General features: G+C 44.2%; 1 protein-coding gene across 12 annotated transcripts in view; it reads left to right on the top strand.

The window, feature by feature from the left end:
- Positions 1 to 21,805, top strand: part of LOC119216240 (ephrin type-B receptor 3-like) — a 55,601-nt gene extending 33,796 nt beyond the window's left edge. The window contains exons 4-16 of one of the 12 annotated variants that reach the window (XM_037468870.2): positions 1,897 to 2,052; positions 3,037 to 3,372; positions 5,484 to 5,620; positions 6,241 to 6,403; positions 6,796 to 6,904; positions 8,318 to 8,370; positions 8,649 to 8,855; positions 10,615 to 10,862; positions 11,403 to 11,618; positions 12,536 to 12,721; positions 12,954 to 13,153; positions 15,767 to 15,922; positions 17,774 to 21,805. In XM_037468870.2, the coding sequence (XP_037324767.1) occupies positions 1,897 to 2,052; positions 3,037 to 3,372; positions 5,484 to 5,620; positions 6,241 to 6,403; positions 6,796 to 6,904; positions 8,318 to 8,370; positions 8,649 to 8,855; positions 10,615 to 10,862; positions 11,403 to 11,618; positions 12,536 to 12,721; positions 12,954 to 13,153; positions 15,767 to 15,922; positions 17,774 to 17,882 (2,276 nt within the window). In that variant the 3' untranslated portion in view covers positions 17,883 to 21,805. Of the gene's footprint in view, positions 1 to 1,896; positions 2,053 to 3,036; positions 3,373 to 5,483; positions 5,621 to 6,240; positions 6,404 to 6,795; positions 6,905 to 8,317; positions 8,371 to 8,636; positions 8,856 to 10,614; positions 10,863 to 11,402; positions 11,619 to 12,535; positions 12,722 to 12,953; positions 13,154 to 15,766; positions 15,923 to 17,773 lie in introns of all 12 variants that reach the window. The other 11 variants (XM_037468881.2, XM_037468875.2, XM_037468869.2 and 8 more) reach the window with 11 other exon arrangements.
- Positions 21,806 to 25,243: the final 3,438 nt, after the last annotated feature.

Genomic DNA, 25,243 nt, shown 5'->3' with positions numbered 1-25,243 from the left:
AGGTCCACTCTCCTCTCCAAACCCGTTTGTCATCATCCTTTCGCCATTACTCTTTTTTTTCTTTTTCTCTGCTTTTCTGACCTCGTGTCACCTTTTTTTTCTCCTAGTTTTTCCTTTCCTTCTCTTTTTCTTCTCTATTTGAAGGACACCGCTCTCATTAATAAGCAAGTTACAGTAAGGGTGTCTGCATATTTTTTAATGGATGAGCCGTTTTTTGCCCTTCCACTTGTTTGCTGCACATTCTGCACAGAATATTCTTTACTTTTCTCGTCATGCACCATACTTTCCAATTTCAGCATATATTCTAATCAGTTCCTTAAGCTCTATGTTCTGCATGAACATAGAGCTTATGATAAGACACAAGGGAGTGGGAAGGCTGCTGAATTAGCATTTTCTATGCCTCCACCTCTTTCACTTCCTCCATCTCCCCTTTCCCTTTCGCTTTAGCCCCTTGTATCTCTTTCTTCCTCATTCTTTCTTCCTTTTTATAAGAGGAAATTGATGAAAGGTAGAGGATGACCCCTTTAATCACTGAAAGTTATTGATCAGCACTTTCTAGCTCTTTTTAATGGGCCCGCTTTATCAACTTCTTTCATTAGGCCTACTTGTTAGAGAATTCTCCAAACTCTCTTCCCTTGAGAAATTGCTGGTAGTTGACTTTGGTCAAACATAAATTAACTTGCAGAAGGCCTGATAAGAAATGGAAGAAGTTTTTCCCGCACCTGGTAAAACTCAAGGTTGTTTCTTATCTGTTTATCAAGCAGTATTTCCCAGTATTGGCCAGTGGTGTTGATGACTGATTAATGGTGGAATAACAAATACACTCAGCGCTAATGTACACAGTGCAGTCGACTGGTGGTTGTTGTGCTAATATTGAACTTAGAAAAAAAAATAAAAATAAAGAAAACTGGGAAAAAGCCGTAGCAGGAAGTGGTCTGCTAGAGATTTGACCTCCAACCTTGGTTGTTTTCAACAGGGACCCTTAAACCAACGCCAGAGCTGTGGTGATGATTATTATTCAGAGGGACAAACATTGCAGTGTGTCCTTGACATTGACGAGCTAACGCACCGGTGGGTCACCTAATCAACTGGCCCCTGTAAACGTTGCCTGTCTTACCTGCTCTCGTCTTTATTAAGCGCTGCGGCAAAGTCATTCATCTTTTAACGAGACCGTTTATCAAAGATATGGCGGGCGCCAAAGTCGGCGCTGTCTGCGTTCCCCTCCCTACCTGCGACTTATCACCTGAGTTATAAACCTTCAAACAGCGGCTACACATGGGCGGAGGGCATTCACAAAGGCCACCGGTGTTTTCATCAGATTAACTAGGCCTTACCAATCGAGAACCAGTTAAGGTGAACGCATGATGAAGGGTAACTTTGTGTAGGAGTGTGAAGGGAGTTTTTCGAACGCAGAAAGATGGCAACAAAAGTTTGTTAACACGGTGTAAATAGAAGTGAACGGAGGGAATTGAGGCATGGACGGCGTGAAGTTGAAGCTACATCCATGGTTGTGTGCACCTCAACGTGTGTGCCTCTGATACTCTGTATGCCTGTGCATATGTATTTCATGACTGACGGAATTCAAATGGAAGCCACCATGCCAGCGTTTTAGCTCTGGGGGTCGTATATGTCATTTGGGATGACAGCCTCATAGTGTGAGCATGGGTTTAAGCAAACAGCTACATGCCACTACAGCTTGCCATAGATGCGCTCTCTTTCGGGGAGAAGGGAAAAGACATGTCCATGTGTGCATATGTATATAAACAAACACGTGCTAAAAAATGAACATGTTACTCTGAAGCTAAGGATGTGTAAAAGGAGAATGCATTACTTTGAAAAGTGTTATTATAAGAGCTTTATTGCCTCACAGTTTGGCTTTATTTTGTTTTACATCAGCTTGCAGCCCTGGCACCTTCAAGTCCAAACAAGGAGACGGCTTCTGCTCGCCCTGTCCAGCCAACAGCCGGGCCAGCTCAGGGGCTTCCAGTGTTTGCTCCTGTCGAAACGGTTACTACCGCTCCGACGCCGATTCTGCTGACTCCCCGTGCACCAGTAAGTAAAGACCGCCCGATAATAACCACCTGTTTCAAAGTCACACCGATAGTGTGAAATGCTCGAATTGTAATCTTTGTCAAACAAGACAGAAAGGGATTCAAATTTTATATTCGGACGTTATTCAAATGTATTGTTAGCCGTGAAATAAAATGGTTGACCGTGTCATAAATATTCTCCCAAACTTCCCTCTCGTAATTGTGCTCTCGTTGGCTGATAAATGCCCTCAAGCGTTGGTTCCCACACGCACACACATTGCAAACAAGTCTTGCTTGCTTTCCCAACGTTATCCTGAACGTTATCATCCGGGCCCTCCCCCTGTCTGCCTCTCAGTGTCTATCCGTGATGCTGCCCTCCTTTTACAGACACTGAAGGATTTTTTTTATTGTTGCAGTGCCTTTGTTAATAGCAACACACACACACACACACACAGACACACACACACACACACGTAGGAGCTAATTCATGCACTGGTGAAGAGAGAAGAAGATCCTCTTTTCTGTTGCTGGGGTGGGGGGTTGATTCTCCCACAGTGTAGTAAGAGATAAGGCTCCAGTAATTGGATAAGAATTGCTATGGCTCTGCCAATAGTTGGTCTCGCTCGTCTCGCCCCCCCCCCCTCCCCCCTAGCACTTCACTCACAGACACAGACTGGAAATGAGCATGCAATTTAAATTTGAACTCCTGCCTTCTTTTTCGGAAGAACATTTTTTCATTTGCAGTTAATGCATAAGAAATGTACGGATACCACTCCACAAGGAAGATTCTTGGGTCATGAATCATGCTGCTATGGAATCATAAATACAATTTATGTCTGTAACTATATGCAAACTGTACTTTGCAGTAGGAATCTCTGTCTATCATCATAATCTCTCTCTGTACTCTTACCAAGGCAAATCTTGTAACAGCCATTGTGCCCGGAGATTAAATTCACACTGATTCCGAACCTATTCTCCTCATCTCATCCACGCTTCTCTTTTGCAGCTGTTCCCTCCGCACCGCGCAGCGTCATCTCCAGCGTGAACGAAACCTCACTCGTGCTGGAATGGAGTGACCCGCGGGACCTGGGAGGCCGCGAAGACATTTACTACAACGTCATCTGTAAGAAGTGCCTGCCTGAGCGAGGAATGTGCTCACGGTGTGATGACAACGTGGATATCTCGCCGCGGCACCTGGGCCTGACCCAGCGCCGCGTCACCGTCCGTAACCTCCAGGCCCACACGCAATACAGCTTCGAGATCCAGGCGATGAACGGCGTCTCCAACAAAAGCCCCTACACGCCCCAGTTCTCTGCAGTGAACATCACCACAAATCAGGCTGGTAGGTGCAGCTGCAGTCCCTTGGCTTACGTGTCACACTTCAATTATTGAACTTGTGGGCACTGCCGAAGGCTTGAAGAAGCCGCAAGACAATGTCAGGGAATGCGTTCTGCGCTTGAGAAGTAGAGATCAATTTGCTCTATGCATGTGGGAGTATGTTACATATTTCCCCTTTGAACAGGGATTGAGAAGGAAGACGTTCTTCTGAATGAGCTTAGAAAGGAGACCTTTTTCACACGCCCACAGCGCCGCTGTACAAACGCCGCTGCAAATAGCAATAGCGAGGCAGCCTGCATTCAAAGTGTTGAACCTTCGGTATTTTAGCTGCCCACTGGTTCCAAGGCGCCGCTCATCCAGCCCTCAGCACCGATAGGAGCCAGGCCAATGTTGCAATCAGGGCTTATGTGTAGAAAAATAGAAGTGTACAGAGGAGTGAACTACTGCTGACAATCTGATTTAAGTGAATAATTACATTTGATATCAGTGTTAATGACGTCATTAAAAACATATTTTTACTAAAGAAATTCAGCAATTTCTTTGAGGCTTGAACCACCTCAGCGCTGTTGAGCTTACTTTTAACTGGTGTGTTTGGGTTGGTCTTTCCGTCGAGGTTCTCCCAGGGCTCCTCAGTTGAGCCTTGGATGTGTTTAATCTTTATGTTAAATTTACTATTACTGCAGGGTCAGAAACCCAGTATTGTGCCATGCTCCTTCCCCGATCATCTCTCTCCCCTCTCCATGGCCTTCTCCTTCCTTTTTAGGGAGGCCTTCTGTTTTGGGGTCTAAGACCCAAAGGCCCTAGAGGGCCCCACGTGAGGGCCTCATTGTTAAACACGGCGTTCAGCACTGTTCAGATGGGGTCCACTCTCCATCCGGGGTTGTTTGGGGTCAGTTGCCTGCAAATAAAAAGCGGTGAAAGGATAGGAGGGGGCAAGAGAGCATCATCTGTGATCAGATAATTCCCTGGTGTAGTCCCAAGACCATCCCTTCGTGGGCATTCACCTTTTAAGAAGCAAAATAAATAGTAGGGCGGCGATAAGCCCCAGGGGCCACCTCCATGGTAACTCCAACGTCTCCTCCCGGAGGAGGGCCCCTAATCCCCTGGCTAGAGAAACCAGGGGATATGCTTAGGAAGCATTGTCTTCTGGGGGGAGAAGAGAGACGTGGTGGGCCTTGGTGGGTCTTGGTGGGTAGCATAGGGGGAGGGAATGAGGAAGGTGAGGGAAGGTCTGGGGTGCAAATAGAGAGAGAGAGAGAGAGAGAAGAGGGATGTCCGGCCACAAACACAGGCAGTGGAGAGGGAGAAAGGAAATGCGAGGGGGAGGATGAAAGAGCTAAAAATTGAGGATTAAAAAGCTCAAAGGAAGGGACAGGGTCTAAGACTGGGAGTGGTGTAAAGTGGTGAAAAGAAAGATAAAAAGTGAAGAGCTAAAGAGGAGAGGGGAAATTAAAAAAAGTCTTGTGTCGGAAATAGTGAGATCATTGTTTTTTAATAGAAGTTACAGGTGAAGATTGACAGCTGGTTATGAACAGATTACGAGGATGCTGAGAGGGAGGGGTGCAACGGATGTATAGTCTGAATTTACAAAAGAGGAAAGAGAGACAGAGACAACACGCCATTATTAGGCACATTAGAATAATAATATATATTTTGCGTGTATTAGCAGTACATTAATGAAAAGTGAATAATAACGGATAAACGCAGGAAAGCAGAACCTTTGTCCTCAGTTTGGAGCAAAAGTGCAGCTATAGTTTAGCAGTCAAATGAAAAGTAAAAAGTATGTGTGCTTGCCCTCAAGCCTGCCTATAGTTGGTGTATGGTAAAGGAAAATGCATGTACCAGAGACTTATCTCTCATTTTCCAGTGTGATTCTCTTGTCACAGAAGAATTAGATATCCCCTCTCCCTCCCCAAGCACTCAGAGGCAGAATTTGAGCAATAGTGGAGAATGGTTATGCATACTAACTATCGGTCGAAGCTTTTCACCAAGCCCACAGCCTAAGACTTTGTGTCTGTTGTAGACATACAAAGGGAAAAGTGTTTGAAAAGATTACACAACATGGAAAATGATAACTAAAGCGGAATTCCCCTTTTTTTGTCTTGCCTTCTATAGCTCCCTCTGCAGTGCCCATAGTTCACCTGATGGCGGCCACGGTGAGCACTATGAGTCTGTCCTGGCTGCCTCCAGAGAAACCCAATGGAATCATTCTGGATTATGAGATTAAGTACCATGAGAAGGTAAGCAGCAATGTAAGTCAACGCCTGAAATTCAATCTGATTTCACTGACTTGCATGGTCTCTGCGTCATCTGTGTTTCTGTTAAATGTGAAAAACAATGCCTCTGCTGATAAACACAGCAATGAGGCAAGTCACCATTTCCAATTTTCTCTCGTGTGATCTCTTGCTATCATTCTTTCTCTTCTTCCAATTCTCTATTTCTCTCCTCCCAATCCATTATCATATTTATATTCTGCTGTGCCCTTTTCTGAAGCCCTAATTCCATTTCTCTCTTGCCCTCCCTCTTATCCTCTTTCGAATCCACACATTACAAAAGTTCTGGATTTTCCAAAGGCCCAGAGAGCTGTGTCGGGATCTGCCTTGGAGAAAGAACAAAGTCCCTCAGTGTATGTCAGCTCTGTTGGTTGACATGTCCTCCTCCCATTGAATTAACACAAAGGCTACAATCTGTCTCCTTCCATTTATCCTTCTCTCTCTTCCTCTTGTCTCCATATTTCTTTCATGGCCTGTGTGGTTAGATTGGTGTGTGAGGGATGGAAGAGCATCAGAGAAGGGAGAACATAGGGGCACAGTGTTTTGCATCGTTTTGATAGCATCATTTGATGCATTATTACTCATCTTTGCCTCTGCAGGATCAGGGCGAGGCCATTGCCCACACCATGACTGCACAACGGAGCAACGCCCGCATTGAAGGCCTCAAGGCCAGAACCCCCTATGTGGTTCAGGTCCGTGCCCGGACAGTGGCCGGTTACGGCCGTTACAGCAGCCCAGCCGACTTCAGCACCAACTTTAAAAGTATGTTACTCCCGTGTCTACTTTCTCACCCCCAGGGGTATATTTGATGCTGTGCAGATGTTTAAGAACATAATGGAGTGTCAAAAGCATGCAAAAGACTGAAGTCCTTGTTGAGAAATTGACTTCATTCAAGGTATTGGCTTCGCTTCTAAATCATAGTTATCCTTAAGCAGACAAAGAACAAACTAAATCTTTCTTGCAGTCCTTTTGAAGACATTTATTATTCTCAGTTTGCTCCCTATTGTACTTGATTAAGCCTAAAGAAAGCAGGGACATGGTTGTATTGAGATATAGGAAAATAAACTACAACTTTACAAATAGATTCCGGCTAGTGTGCTGTAAATGTATGTGGGGAGCACCTACTAACCCCTTTTTATCTTTGATCACCAAAGATGACGACCAAAAGTCATGGCATGATCAGCTGCCCCTCATCGTGGGATCAGCCACTGCTGCCTTCGTCTTCATCATTGCAGTCGTGGTCATCGCAATTGTCTGCCTCAGGTACGTGAGGACTTTCAGGAACATTTGTGGAAAATGTTTTTCCTTTGACTTCACAAAAAAAAGATAGCTTCAAATGTCAACTTTATTTGCATGTCCTCCAAACCACCCGAGAAGAGTCTCAGCGGATTGTTGTGCCACCTGTGAGGCCCCTGAATGCCAGATTAGCCTTCTGAATTTGTGAATAGTAAACAGCTTTGGCCAAAATGCTACTTTGCTCACTGGACACAGCATGGTGGAGCAGCTGTTAGGCCTGATAGGTCCGTCCTCGTGGCACAGCACTCAGAATCCACTGTGCGTTTGCCCGGGCCACAAAGAACCCAGATGTGGCCGTGTCCGCTGAGCCCAATTGACCGGGATGATGCAAGCGGCTGCTCACACCTTTCAAAAAGCCTGACTCGTTAATTCTTTCACCATTCATTTGTCAAGCAGGAAATGCAGTGCATGTGTGTGTGTGTGTCTGTGTGTATATGTGTGAAAGGTTGGCACCCGACACTGAATTGCGCCCACCGGGTTCCCTCCACAAGCCAGTTCAGGCAGCGGCTGACAAGCGTGGGCATCGGTCACGCTAGGCTGAATAATAATCTCCCTTGCTACCCCAACCTCTCGCGCTCTCGCTTGTTCGCTTCTCTTTCTATTTTCACACCGCTGCATTGTGTCTCTCTCTCAGGGTCCGGGCTTAGCCGCTACCCTGACTTCCACTGAAGAAAACGAAGAAAATAGTAGTAATACAAAACGCAGAGCTTTGGCATATTCCCGAACCAAATTTGAATTTGAAATAAGATGCAAATCACCATGGGGTATTATTGCCCTGGTTACTGGTTAGACAACAAAGGAAGCACATTAACATGTTATTTAAAAAAGAAAAAAAACCTGCCCCCCCCTCTCTCTGTCATAATCTGTGCCACTCCCCCCACCTAAAAGAAGATGAGGATGCAGAAATGAAACAAAAAGAGAGAAGGGAAATGGTGAAAGAGGAAACAGAGAATGAGAGCAAGACAGCTAAGGTGTATGAGGGGAAAAAATAAGCACTCATTGTGATGTCTGTAGGGCTAGAAAGGCAAGACAGCTGAGTTTGCTGTTTGAGTCTTCTTTTGTCCTGCTTGCTCATTTTTAAGGGTGCCGAGAGTAAACGACTTTCACTTGCTGCTCCGGGCAATAGTATGATATCTTTTTTTTTGTTTAGACTAGTGTTCCAGTTCCCAAGTATGAATATTTGTGTCACCATTCATTGATCCAATCTTTTGACATACTGTGCATCCGTTTCTTCAGATGCTGCATCGTAGTGTGGCTACATCTCTGCAGACGTTATTAGGGATCTATTTTCTCCTCTCCACTTCTGTTCTGTTCCGGGCACACGCAGCCTGCTGTTGGGAGACCACGTGACTCACTTTGTGTTTTCATCTTGCTCGACAGAAAGCAGAGAAACGGTTCTGAGTCGGAGTACACAGAGAAACTGCAGCAGTACAGTAAGTCTCTTTGCTGAAATGCCCCTCCTTTTTTGCATCATTCACATTCCCAAAGCATTGCTTCTGTACTCCTACTCTTTCATTACTACATAGCAATGGACTCGGCCTCCTTAACCACTAGAGAACGGCTCACGTTAATTGGTGTCTAGTGCAATAGTATTTGCATTGATCTATCCCTTTGTTGATGGAGAATGTGTTTTCAGACCCTTACATAGGGTTAAAATTGTGTTTGACGCCATAGATTCACTTTCCTGTTCTTGCTACTGAATCCCCAATAGTAACACCTGGAATGAAAGTCTACATTGACCCCTTCACCTATGAGGATCCCAACGAGGCGGTGCGAGAGTTTGCCAAGGAAATCGACGTCTCCTGCGTGAAGATCGAGGAGGTCATCGGCGCAGGTAACCCACCAAAGCTCCTGAGCTACAGGGGGAAGACTGCTAGTCACCTCCAGGCCATACCGTTAGAGGACTTCACAGCAAGCGGTACTTTCACTCAATTTCATCGCTAGTCCTCTCCTTGCTCCCTCTCCCTCACACACTTGTTCCTCTTAGGAATCCTCTTTCCAGTTGTACAGATGTCTAAAGCATCACTAGCTGCAGTTTGCTGTTTTTAAGTTAGCGTCCCCTAGGGTGTCTACCATGATTTGTGCATTTGGAGTAGCTGTATGGTCGATTATAATTTCACCCATTTCCTTTAAACAGAGTCCAATCCTGGATTAACCAAAATGCTAAGTGAGAAAAATTCATTTAGTTTTAATGATAATAGTCATTTTCCAAATGATTTAAAACTTGATTCTAATGGAATCAGATTTGGCCCAATAAAAAAAAACTTCAGCCCCATACAGACAGGATTTGTTTTGCTAGGGGAGATGGCAATCCAAGAGCATGAGTTTGGTTTAGTCCCTTATCTCTTTCAGTCTTTATTACAGCATTGTTTTTTTGGGACACTTGCTGTTCATGCATTCTCTCATTTTATTACTTATAAAGATAGATACTTTTTGTGGTATTTGTGCACAAAGCAATTCCTGCTACCACGGAGAACGGCTTATATTCATCTCCTGCATCCCCCTGAAATATAGATTTCTGTCTGCACGGGGCGTAAGATATATAAACAAATCTTTTCCAGGACTGTTAGTCTCTGACCCTGCCCCCATTTTGAGAACCTCTTTACTGAAGAGTGCTTCTACTGGATAACTACTTTTAACCCTTGTTTCTGGCATTATGCGATTGTGTCTCCTCCTTTAAGGACCCTCCCAAAAATGTTGTTGTAGATAGTATTTCACTATTCCATGTATACAATATATTTGATAGTAATATTTCTGATTAAAAGCTGCAGGACTCTGCCAATTGAGATTGAGTTTTCTTATCATTGTACTGAGCCAAAATGGAGGACGTTGTGATGGCAGAGATGGGAGTCCCTACTACTGCTTCTGCTACTACCATTACTACTGCTACTACTACAGCTCTTCTACTTCTGAGGCCACTACTTGAAACCCGTCGCTTCCCAGCATTCGCCTTAAAAGTGACGAACCCTCAACCCGTGTCTTTCCTGTTCCCCTCCTCTCCTCTCCCCCATCCTCAAATCCCTCCCTCCATCCCCCCCCCACCTTCCCCTGACCTCCCCCCCACCGCGGCTCACATGGCTTGATTCCCCCCCCCTTGCATTCCTGCACACGCTCGGCGTAGACTCCAAATGTAGAGCGTCCACGACCCCAAGAGCCCCCAAGCTTCTGTCCCCACCCATCTCCTCCTCCTGTGTCCGCTTCACCAGGCACCCTGAAGCATAGCACCCCCCTCTCCCCACCTGATTCACGTCCCCCCTCCTCCCCTTTCTTCCTCTGTCACCCCTCCATCTCACATTCTATCACCATGCTGTTCAGAATTTTTTTTTTCACCTTTCAAATACGTTTTTTTTTCAAATCATCCTCTCACATTTCATTTTTATTCCTCAAACTCACCACGCTGTTTCTTTTAATCCGTAGCTTAACAGCACAGCGCCATTGTATGCTCGCCCGTCACCACCCATCCCTCGACACTGGCCTAGAGTCCTAGCTTATCTTGCCGCTCCCTCTGACCCACCCCTCCTGCTACCCGTCCCTGGCTCCTTGGTTCTAACCAGTTAACTGTCCCGTCTCTTCCCCCACTCTCCTCCACTCTTCCATCGTGCCTCTCTCCCCTCCCTCTCTCTCTCTCTCTCTCTCTCTCTCTTTCTTTCTTTCCCTGCTCACGTCGGCTCTCACAGGAGAGTTCGGAGAGGTGTGTCGCGGTCGCCTCAAGCTGCCTGGGCGCCGGGAGATCATCGTAGCCATCAAGACTCTAAAAGTGGGCTACACTGACCGCCAGAGGCGAGACTTTCTGTCCGAGGCGTCCATCATGGGTCAGTTTGACCACCCCAACATCATCCGCCTGGAGGGTGTGGTCACCAAGAGTCGGCCAGTGATGATCGTGACCGAGTTCATGGAGAATGGAGCACTGGACTCCTTTCTACGGGTGAGGGAAAACAAAAGGCCCACACCAACAGTATACATAAAAGCAGCAGATCTAATAACAGTTACGCCCTATAAAACCTGATTTTTATCATTAATGCAACTCCATCCAGCAAACCTGTTTTTTCATAATCCCACTTTCTTTGGAGCCATGAAAGGTCTTCTTAACCACTGCTGCAGAGCCACAATGGTTATCTGACGTGCACTGCTTTCAGGCAATTGGTGACATTTACAAAGAGCTCAGTCCCCAATTTATCACTGCCTCAAAGTCACATCATACACTGTCTGCCAGAGAAAGGGTAGGGGAGGAACAGAGGATGGATAGGTTGCAAAGAGACATTTGCAAAAAGACATTACAGTGTAAAGTGAAAGAAGATGAAAGAGGCAGGAAAGAGGGCACATGCAAAGAAAGTACTGTATCAATGACAGAACAGCATATAGGTAGGACAAATAAAGGTAAAAGGGAGGCTAACATGTATTCCTTTCAACATGAAACCTTGATCTCCCATCCAATCCATCCTTGTTTTCTCTCTTCCTGTGCCAGCTCAACGATGGGCAGTTCACAGTGATCCAGCTGGTCGGGATGCTGCGTGGCATCGCAGCAGGCATGAAGTACCTGTCGGACATGAACTACGTTCACAGGGACCTGGCTGCCCGTAACATCTTGGTCAACAGTAATCTAGTGTGTAAGGTGTCCGACTTCGGCCTGTCTCGCTTCCTCGAGGACGATCCCTCAGACCCCACGTACACCAGCTCACTGGTGAGTCAGAGAGAGGCTTTGTGTATGCGCTTTGAGGTTTTCTGTTCATGTTTGGAATCAATGTTTAAAGGTGCTACAAGTACTGTTTTAACATCAATACATCACCAATTATTTAAGACGTTAATTGGTATTGCCAATATGAGTGTATTCAAAAATTAGCGTGTTCCCATGTGACATAACTTTTTTTTCTTTCACATTTGATGGTAGGTAAAAGTGGGACATTTTGGAAGTAGTACCTCTACTTCAATGACAGTTTTATTTATTCTTTTATTTGGATTCGCTTCTGCGTTTTTTTACTGATGAAGCTTTTGCAGAGACATTTTGCAATAGTCTTTGCTGGCAAATTACTGGCAAGTATGTAATAAAAGACTGAATAATGCTCTTATTATCCATACATTTGCAGAACAGAGTACAATACATGGGATAGAGACCATTGAGATGTGATTGTTAGAAAGTTACATGAACTCTGGTAGCCAGTAAAAGCCACCACTTTGTCCCGGGAAGACATGGCGTTTTATTTATCTAAAGTTTATAGTAATTTGATTAAATTGGGTTTAGACTAATTCTAATATACCTCACAACCAAATTAGTTTACTTTGTGGGACAATGTCAACGTGAAATACAAGTTTACCTCACCTAGAGTTCAATTTGTCAGATAGTTATATGAAAGGATTCTACGCTGGTGATGTATTGATGTTGAAAAGTACAGTTTGTTGCATATTAAATATTCTTCTAGCTTCACATGTTTGTGCATTTCATTTTCTGTAACTCCGTAAACCTTGTTCGTTCCTGGTGTTTGGGTCGTACAGCATGCATCCATGTGTTGTGCATCAACATTTCCCTTAGACTGTGTTTTTCTCACCCTCTCTCTCCCTCTTGTATGTGTGTGATTCTGTGTTTGTGCTCCATCCCGCCAGTATTTCATGCTCACCTACTCATTCGCATATCCACAGGGGGGCAAGATACCCATCCGCTGGACGGCTCCCGAGGCGATTGCCTACAGGAAGTTCACCTCGGCCAGTGATGTGTGGAGCTACGGCATCGTCATGTGGGAAGTGATGTCGTATGGCGAGCGGCCGTACTGGGACATGAGCAATCAAGATGTAAGCTGATACAAGGATATTGTTCCGTAGTTTGATATGTTTGACATTACATTGTCTACTAATATTTTTCAGAGAAATTGTAATCTGTTGCAATATATCTCATTTGTTCTCTTCTGTCCGCCGTCACTTGCTATTTCCATCCTCTCCCATTCTCCATCAATGTGTTTCAGTGGCCTCTGCACTGTACTCTGTGATTTAAAGGCATTGAGATTTCTCTACCGTCCTTCCTCAGGTGATAAATGCCGTGGAGCAGGACTATCGACTGCCCCCACCCATGGACTGCCCCACAGCCCTGCATCAGCTCATGCTGGACTGCTGGGTCAAAGAGAGGAACCTACGACCCAAATTCACCCAGATTGTGGCCACGCTGGACAAGCTTATCCGCAACGCCGCCAGCCTCAAGGTGGTCACCAACAGCACGCAGTCCACTGGGTAAGCTGCAATATAGTTATTATGATACAAAAAAAGGATAGGTTTATACTGATGATCAGTGGAGCTGGTGAATAAAGAAAAGAAAGAAATCAACTTGATGGGTTTTAGTCAGTGGGTCAGTGATCTTCATGAAGGGAAATAATGTCACATTAGGGTTAGTCAGTGCTGATTGCTTTCTAAAAATCTTTTACGGTTTTCTTGGGCCAAATGTTGGGGAGACCTGCTGACTCCTGTGATAGATTACAGTAATAGGTCAGTTAGTTTATTGAATGAAGTCACTTGACTTTCCATCGGTGAGAGTACTTTCATTTGCACCTGAGCCAGAGTAACCTCGATAATGATTTCCATTGGGCAAATATTTCTTATCCAAGGTAATATGGAGAACGTGAGTCACTCTGACTCAGCTGTAACAATCATTTAAATCCTATAAAGTGTAGATCTTCTCCAATACAACTCTTTAATTCTCGCAAATGCAGCCTGGGCCATTATGCAAATCCAAATTACCATCACTCAATAGAGCCCTTAAAGCAACTACTGAGAGCTTAATCAATGGTGTCACGTCTACATTTAGCTGTGCTACCTTCCCTTGCAACCTGTTTCCTAGAGAGAACTTGGAGGATAGAGGGTGTAGATGTGGAGAGAGAGCGAGGGGGATGACCTACCTATCTGTCCCCGTATCGGGGTCTTTCTGTCTCGAGGGAGGGCCGTAGACAATCCTGGTTCGGGCTCACGGGGGACACGAGGTCTCGGTTGGCCGCCAGATTGACGTTCTTAGAAGATTACGCTTGCTGTTAATTAGCTGGGTTAAGGGGATGCAAAAAAAAAGAAGATGGGAGCGCCTTTTAATTAGCCACTAACGAGATTTGAAACGGGCCAGCGGAGAGGTGGCCTCCTGCCGACAAACCTAACAGGGGAGGAGTGAGAGACGCTGCCGCCGTGCAAGGGTGGCTGGAGGTTAGCTAACGCTGTCTGGGTCAAACGTCCTTTGATTGTGTGGGTCATGTGCACTTGACGAGGCCAGACGTATTGCATTGGAGGTGTAAAGGGGAATGAGCACCAGAAGTTTGGTGATTTTCGGCTTTCTGCACCATTTGCGCTGAAGATCGATCGTTGAGCCTATTTCGTAAATGCAGACATTCACACTTTCTAAACTTAAAAAATGCACAACAGTTTAACAGAACCTTTGGAGACGCTAACAGTCCAAGCCATTGTATGTGGATTTAATTATGGCCAGGAATTGTCTAACTAGCCAGCAAACTATATTAACCAATGTTTCTGCTTTCTTTCTGTTTTTATTTGCCTGTGGCTCACATGTGGCCTTTACACTAACAGTCTGGACCCTTTTGAAGCCAACCTTAGAGGACTAACAATACTCCATTAAGAGAAAGCCAGGGTCTGCCGTTACCAACGGCCTGAGGCCTTGGGCTCCTAAGCACAAGCCTTATTAAAAATCCCTCCATCTACACCACTCAATGGACCCTCTGTATCACTATTATTAACTCCCCCTCCATGCTGTTTCTCTTTTATCCCTCTTTCTTTCTCTCTCCATTCCTCTTTTAATTGTTAATGAATCTAATTCCATCAAAAAGGATGACAGGGATCAACAGAGCAGAGAGGAGGGGAGACAGTGGTGCTCATTCTCTCTGCATGTTCCCTCGCCTGTTTCTCCTCCCTCTGCTCACCACACCTCCATGTCTCCCCCTCCACCTTGGTCTCCTCTCGTGTTTATCCGCTTCTTGCTGAGTTGTAGCACAGTTGTATTAAAACTTCCAAGGTGGCCTCTCTATCTACAGCATTGATCAACATGGGGGGGGGGGTTAATTTCTGTTGTGCAACAACATGCGAAACACAACACTCCAACACAGGGACAGGAATACACACATCAAGGTTTGTCAGGCCTTTTCAGTATTGCTCATGTATCATGCCATCGGTGTTTACATTCCACAGATCTTATGAAGCATTTCTGCAGAATGTCTTCCTCACCTCATCTGCGATTGTGCTACCCTTTTGTCTAGACAACCTCGGATGACGTTGCTGTAAGAAAGTATGCATTGACCTTTAAAAATCCATGGAATACCAGAACAGGTTTAGACCACACCTGCACGGTTGTGTCAGTCCCCATGAAGCAAAGTGGCATCTCGCTGAAACGAGAGCTATTTCAAAGGAAACATGGCGCGTTCTTACATCATCAATGCTGCAAATTAAATGCATTCATGATTAAGAAACCTTTCAATGACAGCTGTCGGATCTGGTTCCTTGTGATATTTCAATATGTGCATTCACCATTCAGAATCCAATTCTGATATGTCAACACACACCACCCTGCCGCTTCAGCTTCAACCCAAGCACCCACCACCCACCCACCACCCACCATCCAAGCCTCCAGCCAGTCTCTCCACAGTCATAAAAGTGACACCCCCCTGCACACGACTCCTTACATGTCGGGGAGAGGAGAAGAGAGGAGGAGAGGTGGAGAAATGGAGAGGTGGCGCTCAGTGGGGGGCGTTTGGGGGTGAGGTTGGCCCGCAGAGGCAGTAGAGTGACGACCTTAACCCTCTCTCTATCTCTCTGTTTCTCTTTCTCCCTCCTCCCTCCCCCCGCTCCCCAATGTAGGGTATCCCAGCCCTTGCTTGACCGCTGTGTGCCAGACTATACTACTTTTACCACTGTGGGGGACTGGCTGGACGCCATCAAGATGAGCCGCTACCGTGACAACTTTGTCAATGCCGGATTTGCTTCCTTTGACCTGGTGGCCCAGATGACAGCAGAGTGAGTGAAGAGTGGATGCAGCTAATCAGCCGTACAATTATTGACTGGGCCGAGTTGGAGAGCCTAATAAGTGTTACACAGATTTTCCTTGAACAAAAACATGGTTTATGGTTTCTCATGGTTTAGTTTAACATGAAACAATGTGGAAAGACATGAATAACGAGTTACCAGCAACGCAAGATATGATGCGGTGAAAACATAAAAAAAAATAATGCTTTTCCTTTAATTTGGTAGGTCATCAATCAGGATGGGTTTGCTGTAGAATGGGGAGCATAATTCAATCTCCAGAGGACCAACAAAATTACATTCTTCAGAAGCTTTTACACAATTTACTATTTTTTCAGCCATCGACTATGATGTGCGGGTCACCTTGACGATCATCAACCTTCTGCTGTGTTTACAAACAGGAAATGATGTAATGGAAGTCATGGGAATTGGAGGCCAGTGATGATGAAATAAATTAATTAGGGTTATAATGATAAATAAATTATCCTCATTAGCTGCATAATAGGCAATGGAGGTGGGGTAATTTGTTTCAATTTGGCCAGGCTGACAGGTGTGGTGTACTGTGGTTCTCTGTTGGCCTTAATGGTCAGTAATTCTTCTAATGGTTCCCATTTATTATCATTTCATCCTCCATCGGTTCACCAACGGGGGTGAAAAAATATGAAAAATAAAAATAACAGCATTTATTAATTTGAAATTGCAGTGATGCGCCTTTATTTTGCTTTGGAGAGGATGGATGTGCATTTTGGGTCTGTGTGCGTGGCCACATGCACGTACCGAGTGTTTTGCACGTGTCTGCCTGCACTTTTTTACTAAAACGGATTGGGCCACAAAGTCGTTGAGACAAGGAGAGTACATGGTGACTGTGTTTAATATTAGATTAACCAGTATTTGTGTGTGTGTGTGTGTGTGTGACTGCACGGAGAGGTCGCAGACTGTGGCAGAGGCCCAACAGCCAGCTAATCGCCGCTCCAGACACCGTCCGCTCTCTCCCCAGCTATCGACTGGGGAAATCAAACAAGCGAGCGGAAAAGAAGGTTCTGGTGATATAATTGTACGGCGTTAAACCAACATGGCCATGACGATTAGATTATGCTGTCGGACTAATGACGGCCGAAGCAGGTGCACTCTCCCAGGCCTTTTATACCAGGGTGTAGCAATGTCAACGTTACAGTATGTCAACATTTCATATTTTCTCACTGCACCTTCAACTTACTCTAAAGATTACATCGTAGCTGCTGTGAGCCCTCGTCTATAAGACTAATTTACACTTTCCAGTCTTATTTGCTGTAGTTTTTCCTGGATATTTTTGAGCTCTGAGAAATGGGGTTCGTAGCAGAGGCTGAGCTAAAGCTGATTTACTGCTACACATACCCATTCTAAGTATGAATGGCAGGTCCCTAACTGAGTAATCTGTTTAGTATCTTAAAGAAAGAGAGAAAATCGTTGCTTTCGGGTTTCTAAAGCAGTGGCGGGCTGGTGCAGCCTCTGTGAAACCCGCCAGCTGCCGAACAGTAGCTAAGTTTGCTCTCTAATCATTAACTATAACATAATGGCTCGTTGACTCTCCTCCTGCCCACCTGCCGGGCAACAGAAGCATGTCGCGTTAAGAACCACATTCACTGTAGCTGGATGAGTGTCTCCATTGTGTGGACGCCGGTTTATGGGTCATTTCCAACGTGCCGCGACTGTTCGCACCTGGTTGAATGCGTGTTTGCTTTTGTGCGAGAAGTGAAATTTGCCCTTCCGCTTTACACATGTGATGTTAGTCTAGTTATTTTTATCCATATATTTAAGACTCGGCCACCTGTTCTTATTTTCTTCTCTTTTCTTCTAAACCCACAGGGACCTGCTGCGGATAGGGGTGACGTTGGCCGGCCATCAGAAGAAGATTCTCGGTAGCATTCAGGACATGAGACTGCAGATGAACCAAACACTTCCCGTCCAGGTGTGAGCGACAGGACAGACAGATCGATGCAGTCGAAGGACAGCAAGATAGGAAAAGGGGGGAGGAACTGTGCCAGAGAGAGACATTGGAAAACCCTAGCTGCCTGCCCCATCTCTGCCCATTAGACGCTATGAAACTGGCTTGCAGTGCCTCTGACTATTTTTTTTTGTCGTTATTTCACTACCACTTTCACTTCCTGTTCCTGCTTTTTTGTTATTCCTCATTTTTTCTTTTTCCATCCAATTGGAATTTGTGTGTTTTTTTAAAGAGGAGAAAGAGTTACCCCCCCCCCCCCCGCCGCCCCTCCTCCCTTATATTCCATGCGTGCCTCACCTGCTGTGGTGTGGGTTGACAATTGCATGCATGTGTGTTTTAGTGAGGTTGGCCTCAGCCCTGTAACTGAAATGTCACACTCTGATCCTCACTCGAGAGCCCGTCCCTGTGACCCCCCCCACCCCAGCTTTGATGGACATCATATATAGTAAGTAATGAACGCCCTGGTCTGAAAAAACGTGAAGAAAAGGTTCACAAAAAAACAAAAAGCAGAGGTTTTTTTTGCACCCACAAGAAATAGAGGACAGTCCTTTCCCTGATAGAAGTTGTGTAACTGTGCACGTGTGTGTCGTTCTCCATCTTCATATTGAAGGTGTGTGATGTAAAAGGGCATTTGCTGGAGAAGGGTGAGGCACAAGGAAGAGGAGAAATGATGGGCTGAGATCAAAGGTCAAGTAGATGATAGGGGTCAAATAGGTCAAAGAAGGACAGCCGCAGTTTTGGACACTTGTTTTGGCTGTTGAATCCTCACACGGTCAGCAGATGACCTCTGACCTGAAGTGACTCAGAATAGCTCCACAGCATCATCCAGTGTGTTTTTACAGATAAATGTTCTATTTTTGTTTGTCCACACACCTTTTTTTCTTATTTTTTTTTGGCTTTCTTACACATTTTTGGGAGATTTGTGGTTTTAAAATGGCCGGTCAACCCCAAGTACGCCCACTGGACACTTTTTGTGATTAAGGGGTGACAAGGACTGTGGCAACAATATAGAAAGACCACTCGGCCTTTTGTGTGCGTTTTTGTATGTGTGCGTGCGCATGTGTGCGTATATGTGTGATTAAGTGTGCTTGGATGTGTGAGTATGTCGAGTTGCACACAAGTATACTGTACAATACAGCTTCCGCTATTTGCCACCGTGGAGAATTAACGCATGAACTGACCCGTGACAAGGAGCAAATATATCTGAAACAATTACGCTATATTCTGTGGACAACTGTTAAACATTCTTTTTTATTGAATCCCAAAAAAAAAGTTGACTTAGGGGACAAACTGAGAGAAACTATGATGGACACCTTACCTTCAACGTACTATTATCTGGATTTAGAAATAATCAAAACTTTTGTTTTAATTTCTGGAAATCCTGCCCTATGTATTTATTTGTACCCCCCCCCCCCCCCGAACCCCCCACACCCCATCAACACCCAAATGGACTGAATTTGGGACGGACTTGAAACAATCACAAGGAAGAGAAACTCCGAGAGGATTCACCTTATGAATTGCTGAGTATTAAACAAAAGGAAATGCATATAAATTGGATATTGTATTTTTGTTGTTGTTCTAAACAGCTTGTACATGTTTTCTAACAAAAATACGATAAATAACAAAGAAAAATGGTGTTTTGACAAAATGGAATTGTTGTTGTGAGATGTTTGATTCAGAGTGAAATCAACAGCAAGTAAAGTACTAAGAGAGAGGATGGGGGAAGTCAAGTGGCAGAGGAAGAGGTTAATAGCATGTCACCCTTTTACTCTTCCGTCCGTTGTTGTAAGTATCTGTGCCCGATTCTGTTCACGTTTATTTGTGCCAGCCGAACTGGATTATTAAGCTTCGCCAATCCGTTGTCATTCATCTGTGAAGCACTTTGCTTTTCTTCAAATCAATCACCCCTCAAACAACTCAAATGTGGCCCACACACACCGATGCTCATGATCACCTCCAACAATGAGATCCTCCCGATCCATCTTATGCTGAACTGTTAAGGAGCATCCAGGAGGATTGTCCACAGGTGATGAAGCCTAACTGCGCACTCAGTTTGATTGCAGTTGAGGCTGAGCAGTTGATCCGTTGTTTTCCCGCAACAGGACCCTCAGCAGAGAGTCCCGAGCCGTCAGGAGAAAACCTATTGGTCTTTGTCTGTCAGGTCGATTAATGCAGCAGCCGATCTGGCATCGCGAGGCCACGGGCATGCAGTGAGCGCAGACATACGGCTGGCTGACCTATCATTATCTCTCTTCATTTCCTGTCTGGCCTGCAATCATCCTGTCTCAGCCCAGGCTGCTGCTTGATTGGTACAGTGCAGGATCAACAGCCCTGGCACGAAGAAAGCCAAAATCTGCAGAGCCCCTCTTCCCTAAGTGATAGCAGCTGCATCAAGACGCCATACTGTTTGCACCTCTCACAGGGGGGGGGGTTGAAGGTTTTAGGATTAAAGGATAGAGTTGCACCAATGGTGTGTTCTTCCAGATATTCATCCTATTTTTTGGGTTTGAGCTGATCAATGCAATACATTAATATAATTAGTTAGGTGTATAATGATGACTTAATGTTAGCGGCCATGCTGTGTCTTCCCATATTATTTTGTCAGACTTTCTTGAGTACCTTTAAAAGCCATGGAGGATATTATGCAAAACAACAATGTGTTTCCAGTTTTTATATTGTTTTATCTTTTTCCTCACATGGATGTTTTCAATTCTGCACATTAGGAGGGTTACTAACCCACAGTAATGTAACTGTTGTGAAAACAAATTATACGGGAAGTATCATATTGCTATTTGTTGTCAACCCAGATTTCTATTACAATGACTGTAGAACAAAAGCAGAGGTATCGTCAGATGTATTAACATAATGAAAATGTGGTGAAAGAGTCTATTAGATGAGCAAATACTTTAGTTTCTCCCAAAGCAAAACACAATTGTGTAAGGGAAAGAAAAGAGCAGAATTGATGTTATCGGAGGGTGACTTTCACAAATAGTCTCACGGGAATATACGATACTATACTTCCCGATGCCCTCGGCTCAATCATTCAATCATTTAAGCCCCTCTATTACAAAGTCACACGCGGCACCAAAATGAGACAACGTTGACGAGCGTAAACATTAAGCTGGGGTTGAATTTGGAGGCTAAACACAATCAGATGGCAGACGTTCCCACTCTTAAAAATGTCAGCGCTTCGGAGCTTCATGAACTATTGATGAGGTGCACATGGTTTACTGGGGTCTGGAGTTATGTTCACTAAAGTCAACCAGGCGTGAGTGATGAGCTCAACTGCAAACCATTATTCTTTAACTGGATTTTCACACATCCATGGGAGTGTTTCATTTTTTTTTAAATGACAGAAAGGAAAGAGGCTTCTGACTGCACCCGTGGCTGAAATTCAGATGCTTTGTTGTGTTTGTGTGTGTGAGAGAGTGTGAGAGATAAAATCATTTCCATTTTTTAGTACAGAACAGTAGAGTTTTGCGTCAGATATCTCTTTGCGTGCTGATAGGATTCAAACTATCCCAACTCCTTTGCTCCTTTTTCTTCCTATTCCACACAGTCCAAGGACTGTCAAACACACCCAGTCAGTTGTCTGTTTAAATAAAAAATATTGTCTTTTATGTCTTCTAACAAGCTCACTCCACATCTGTCTTTTAGTCCTTTTTGGCCCCATCTTCATACAAGTAAAGGAGATGTTTCAGAGGATACTTTTTGTGTATAGAGTGATCTGCGAGTAAAGCGCTGAGAAATGCAATTGTTAAATCTTCTTTAAAAGCATTAAGATGTATTTAATGCTGCAGACATACACAACAAATTACTAAAAAAGTGATGATGAATTCTTGTAGAAATATTTTTAAAATACCTTTTTGCAATTAAATTATTTAAGAAATGTTACCCGATCTCCTGAGTGTTTATGTTGTGTTATTGAATTGATCGATCATTCATGTGAATTTAACGAACATCTTTCTTCCACGAGGTACTATGGCAACACATAACATGTTCTCCAGCCGTAAAGTTGCACAAAACAAACACATTTTCATCACTTTTTAAATGTGTGGCCGTCCCTCACTCATATAAACAGGACCAGAATGTTACAATAACATTACTGGTAGATAAAGTCTCACAAAAGGCCTCAGTTAGATGCATACTTGCTTCGCACAAACATCCCAAACTTCTTTATTTAACTCAATAAATGTGCTGAGTGTACCTGTAAGAAGGAATTTTTCACCTTTCATCTAAAAGCCCTGTGATGTCATGTTTGTCTTTTCAGAAATGTTTAGCCTGCTTCATTCTCCTTCCCGTGGAATAGCCTGAGGCTACTTAGAGTAACGTTTTCTGTAAAAATATCTTTTGTAATGTTGTCTTTCATCATTTATGGCTACAGGCATCTGATGAATGGATATTGATCCTTGCGAGAAGTTACCAAGAGTTCATCTATTTCTAATGCTATTTTTGTTGCTATTGTAAAGACCACCAATATTAAGTATTTTGCCAAATTTAGTTGCGAATAGTCTAGCAGAATAGCAGAGTTCAAATTCAAAATTTCACCAAATTGTGGTAGAAATGTAGATCCAATTTCACAAAAAATACCATAAAAATGGGTCAATTTTAAAAGGCATATTGTCATAATCACATGAACAAGATTGCGATCCACAAAGCCCATGCCAATGCCAGGCAACACTAAAGCGCTCTGTATTGTCTTTCAAGCACACTAATTCATATGAGCTCCTCTCATCTCCGCAGGCACCGAGCCAAGAGTCTTGTTTTTCCAGCAAAAAAAAAGGCAAGATGCTCAGATCATAGATTCTACCTCATCCGCCCCTCACCTTGTCCCCTGGCTCCCTTCCTCTCCCTCTCTCTGTCCAATTAAATACAGAGCCTCGGAACGGTTGGTCTCGGTGTTTGGGTAGGGCAGATATTTTTGAAGCTCTCCCCCCAGATGCGCTCGAAAAAACTTTCAAAAGAAGATTATGTGGTTTCTTTTTGTGTTGCGGTAGGCAGAATACATTTCATCTCTGATCTCCCCCAACTTTTTTCTTCTCGGTTGTTGTCAGATGGCATGCCCACCGCATTGAAAGGTCCAGCAGCATCTCATGGAGAATATTGATTTTATGGGTGCCTATTTCATCAAAATTGGCCAAATATTGTGAGAGGGTGATATGGAAATGTCAAATAAGATCAATTTATTATCCCTTATTGGTCAGTGAGGCGGCACTAGCATACATTTTGCAATGCATTAGCATGTCGGTCCGGGAGAGGATCAATGCGAAACATGATCACACAGCTGCTGAAAAAAAAAAAAAAAAAAATCCGCCCCCTCAAACTCTACTTACCCACTCCGTCCCCTCATTTCCAAATCCAAACTCTGGCTCCCTTTATTCGCTGTTATCCCCAGCAGACCATCCCTCACGCTCACAGGGCTCACCGCTAACACCCGTTCCCCGTCTACCATTTCATCCTCTCCCATCTCTTCTGCTATAATCCCCCTCTTTCACTTTAGCTTGGCACAGCTAATTGGTCACGTTTGTACTGTGACATGGGGACCCGACATAATTGCTGGACAAATAGCGAGGCATTTAGCTTCGGACCTGTCTCAGCTAAGCTGCACACAGACACCAGCCGACCGGAAAGCCTAATTACCACTCCGACCCCGCCACTTGCTAATTGGCAAACACTTCCAACAAAGAGATATGTGTGTGCATCTGTGTATCTGTTTTTTTGCCTTTAGTTAAGGGTCTTTTAAAACAAACAACAACATAAAATACCAAAATGCAAACGCCATGGTTCATCAGAAGGATTGTCTAACAGGATTTGCAAAATGTGCCGCCCTTTCTTCAGTATATTGCGTTTTTAAGGTGATGGACGTTCATTGCTGTTACTGTATTGTCCTGGTCATCATGACAATGCAAATTTACTGTCCTGTTTGATCAAATTAGTTCATTCCAGATTTTCTCCAAAACCCTTTTGTTTTATTACTTTTTTTTTAATACCGTTCTACTACCCTGTACACACCCACACCATCTTTCTAACACATGCAGTCTCCTGTAGACCTGATTTAACTGATTAGCATTTGCCCCTAACATGGCCATGTTTTTCACGTTTTCCTTTCAGCCAGTTATGACTTTATTTGCCGAACTATTAGTCCAGTGTATTAGGACATTTATTACACACTGTTAAATGTTAATACTACAAGGTATATTTAAAAAAGTGTGTCATGCTGAACAAATGCTCAATTCCTGATTCGTATACATATATAGTAGGTAAATATTATGGTAACTTCTTACCTGATGATTCAAAGGAACATCACAATGGATTATCTCATCATAAAACCCCGCTCACATCGCCCCCTTCAACAAAAAGGGGACCTGACCTGTTCCACACAAGATTGTTGTGTGTTTGGGTGCAGCTGCATGGTCTTTCTATCTGTCTCCCAGGGAAACAATATTCAACAGGACTGCGCCTGGGGACTACGGGGTGACCTGGAGGTCACGGTCAAAGTTGGTGGGAATATTTCACATGTTAGAGGTATCGCAGCCTCCAGGCTGAAGCAAGGCCTTTGAAACGAACACATCAAAATACAGCTGTGGGAAGACAAGATGTTCTCATGGCTACAATCATCAAGATAGAGCCTTAAGTTACTGTAAACAGAGCACGATACACGTGCTATGATGCATACATCGCATGGCCTGGAATGAAATGACGTGGTGCCTGCTACTCAGGGGAGCAGAGTTCAAACGTTCAGCAATGCTTACATGATGCTTGCTGAGATAATGATCCTGCTTGTCTCAAGCCCCTGCTGAGCTTGCCTACATGATTTCACTGGTGAGGTTTAGACTATAGAATTCAAAGATGGGATGATGGGCTCAGATGAATCTTTTGATCTGCTAATCAATTTATCTGGAGTGTGCTTTTTTGTGGAGTGCACTTCTTTGTTGAGAGCAATAAAAACATAATCATTCTTAGTTTAGCTGACGTTATTATGAAGAATAATATCCCAACGAGCATCTGCTGGTAACTATTTCGTTGATGTGAATAATCCATCTGCCCCATCGATAATCTGGCTCAACAACTAACGATAATTTATAGCTTGTGTTTAGCATACGGGAAAGGCGGTCGTGACATTGCCAAGTCAAGGTCATTTTTCCTCTACAGCGCTGCCATCAGGAGGCATGAAGGGAATGGCCTTGTTCCTGCCTGACATCTCATTAACTGCTCGATATTTATCAGTCTTAATCAGAGCTGTGGCAGGTCTGGTGTGATTACTTCCTGGGTTTGAAAGCAATCCCACCTCGTCCTCACCACTGTCCTTGATTTATGGAAACAGAATGGCA

The sequence above is a fragment of the Pungitius pungitius genome, chromosome 7 (genome assembly GCF_949316345.1).
Source record: "Pungitius pungitius chromosome 7, fPunPun2.1, whole genome shotgun sequence".
In the NCBI taxonomy this organism is placed as follows: Eukaryota; Metazoa; Chordata; class Actinopteri; order Perciformes; family Gasterosteidae; genus Pungitius; species Pungitius pungitius.
Note: the sequence above shows the minus strand (reverse complement) of the source record. Positions and strands in the feature narration are given on the sequence as shown.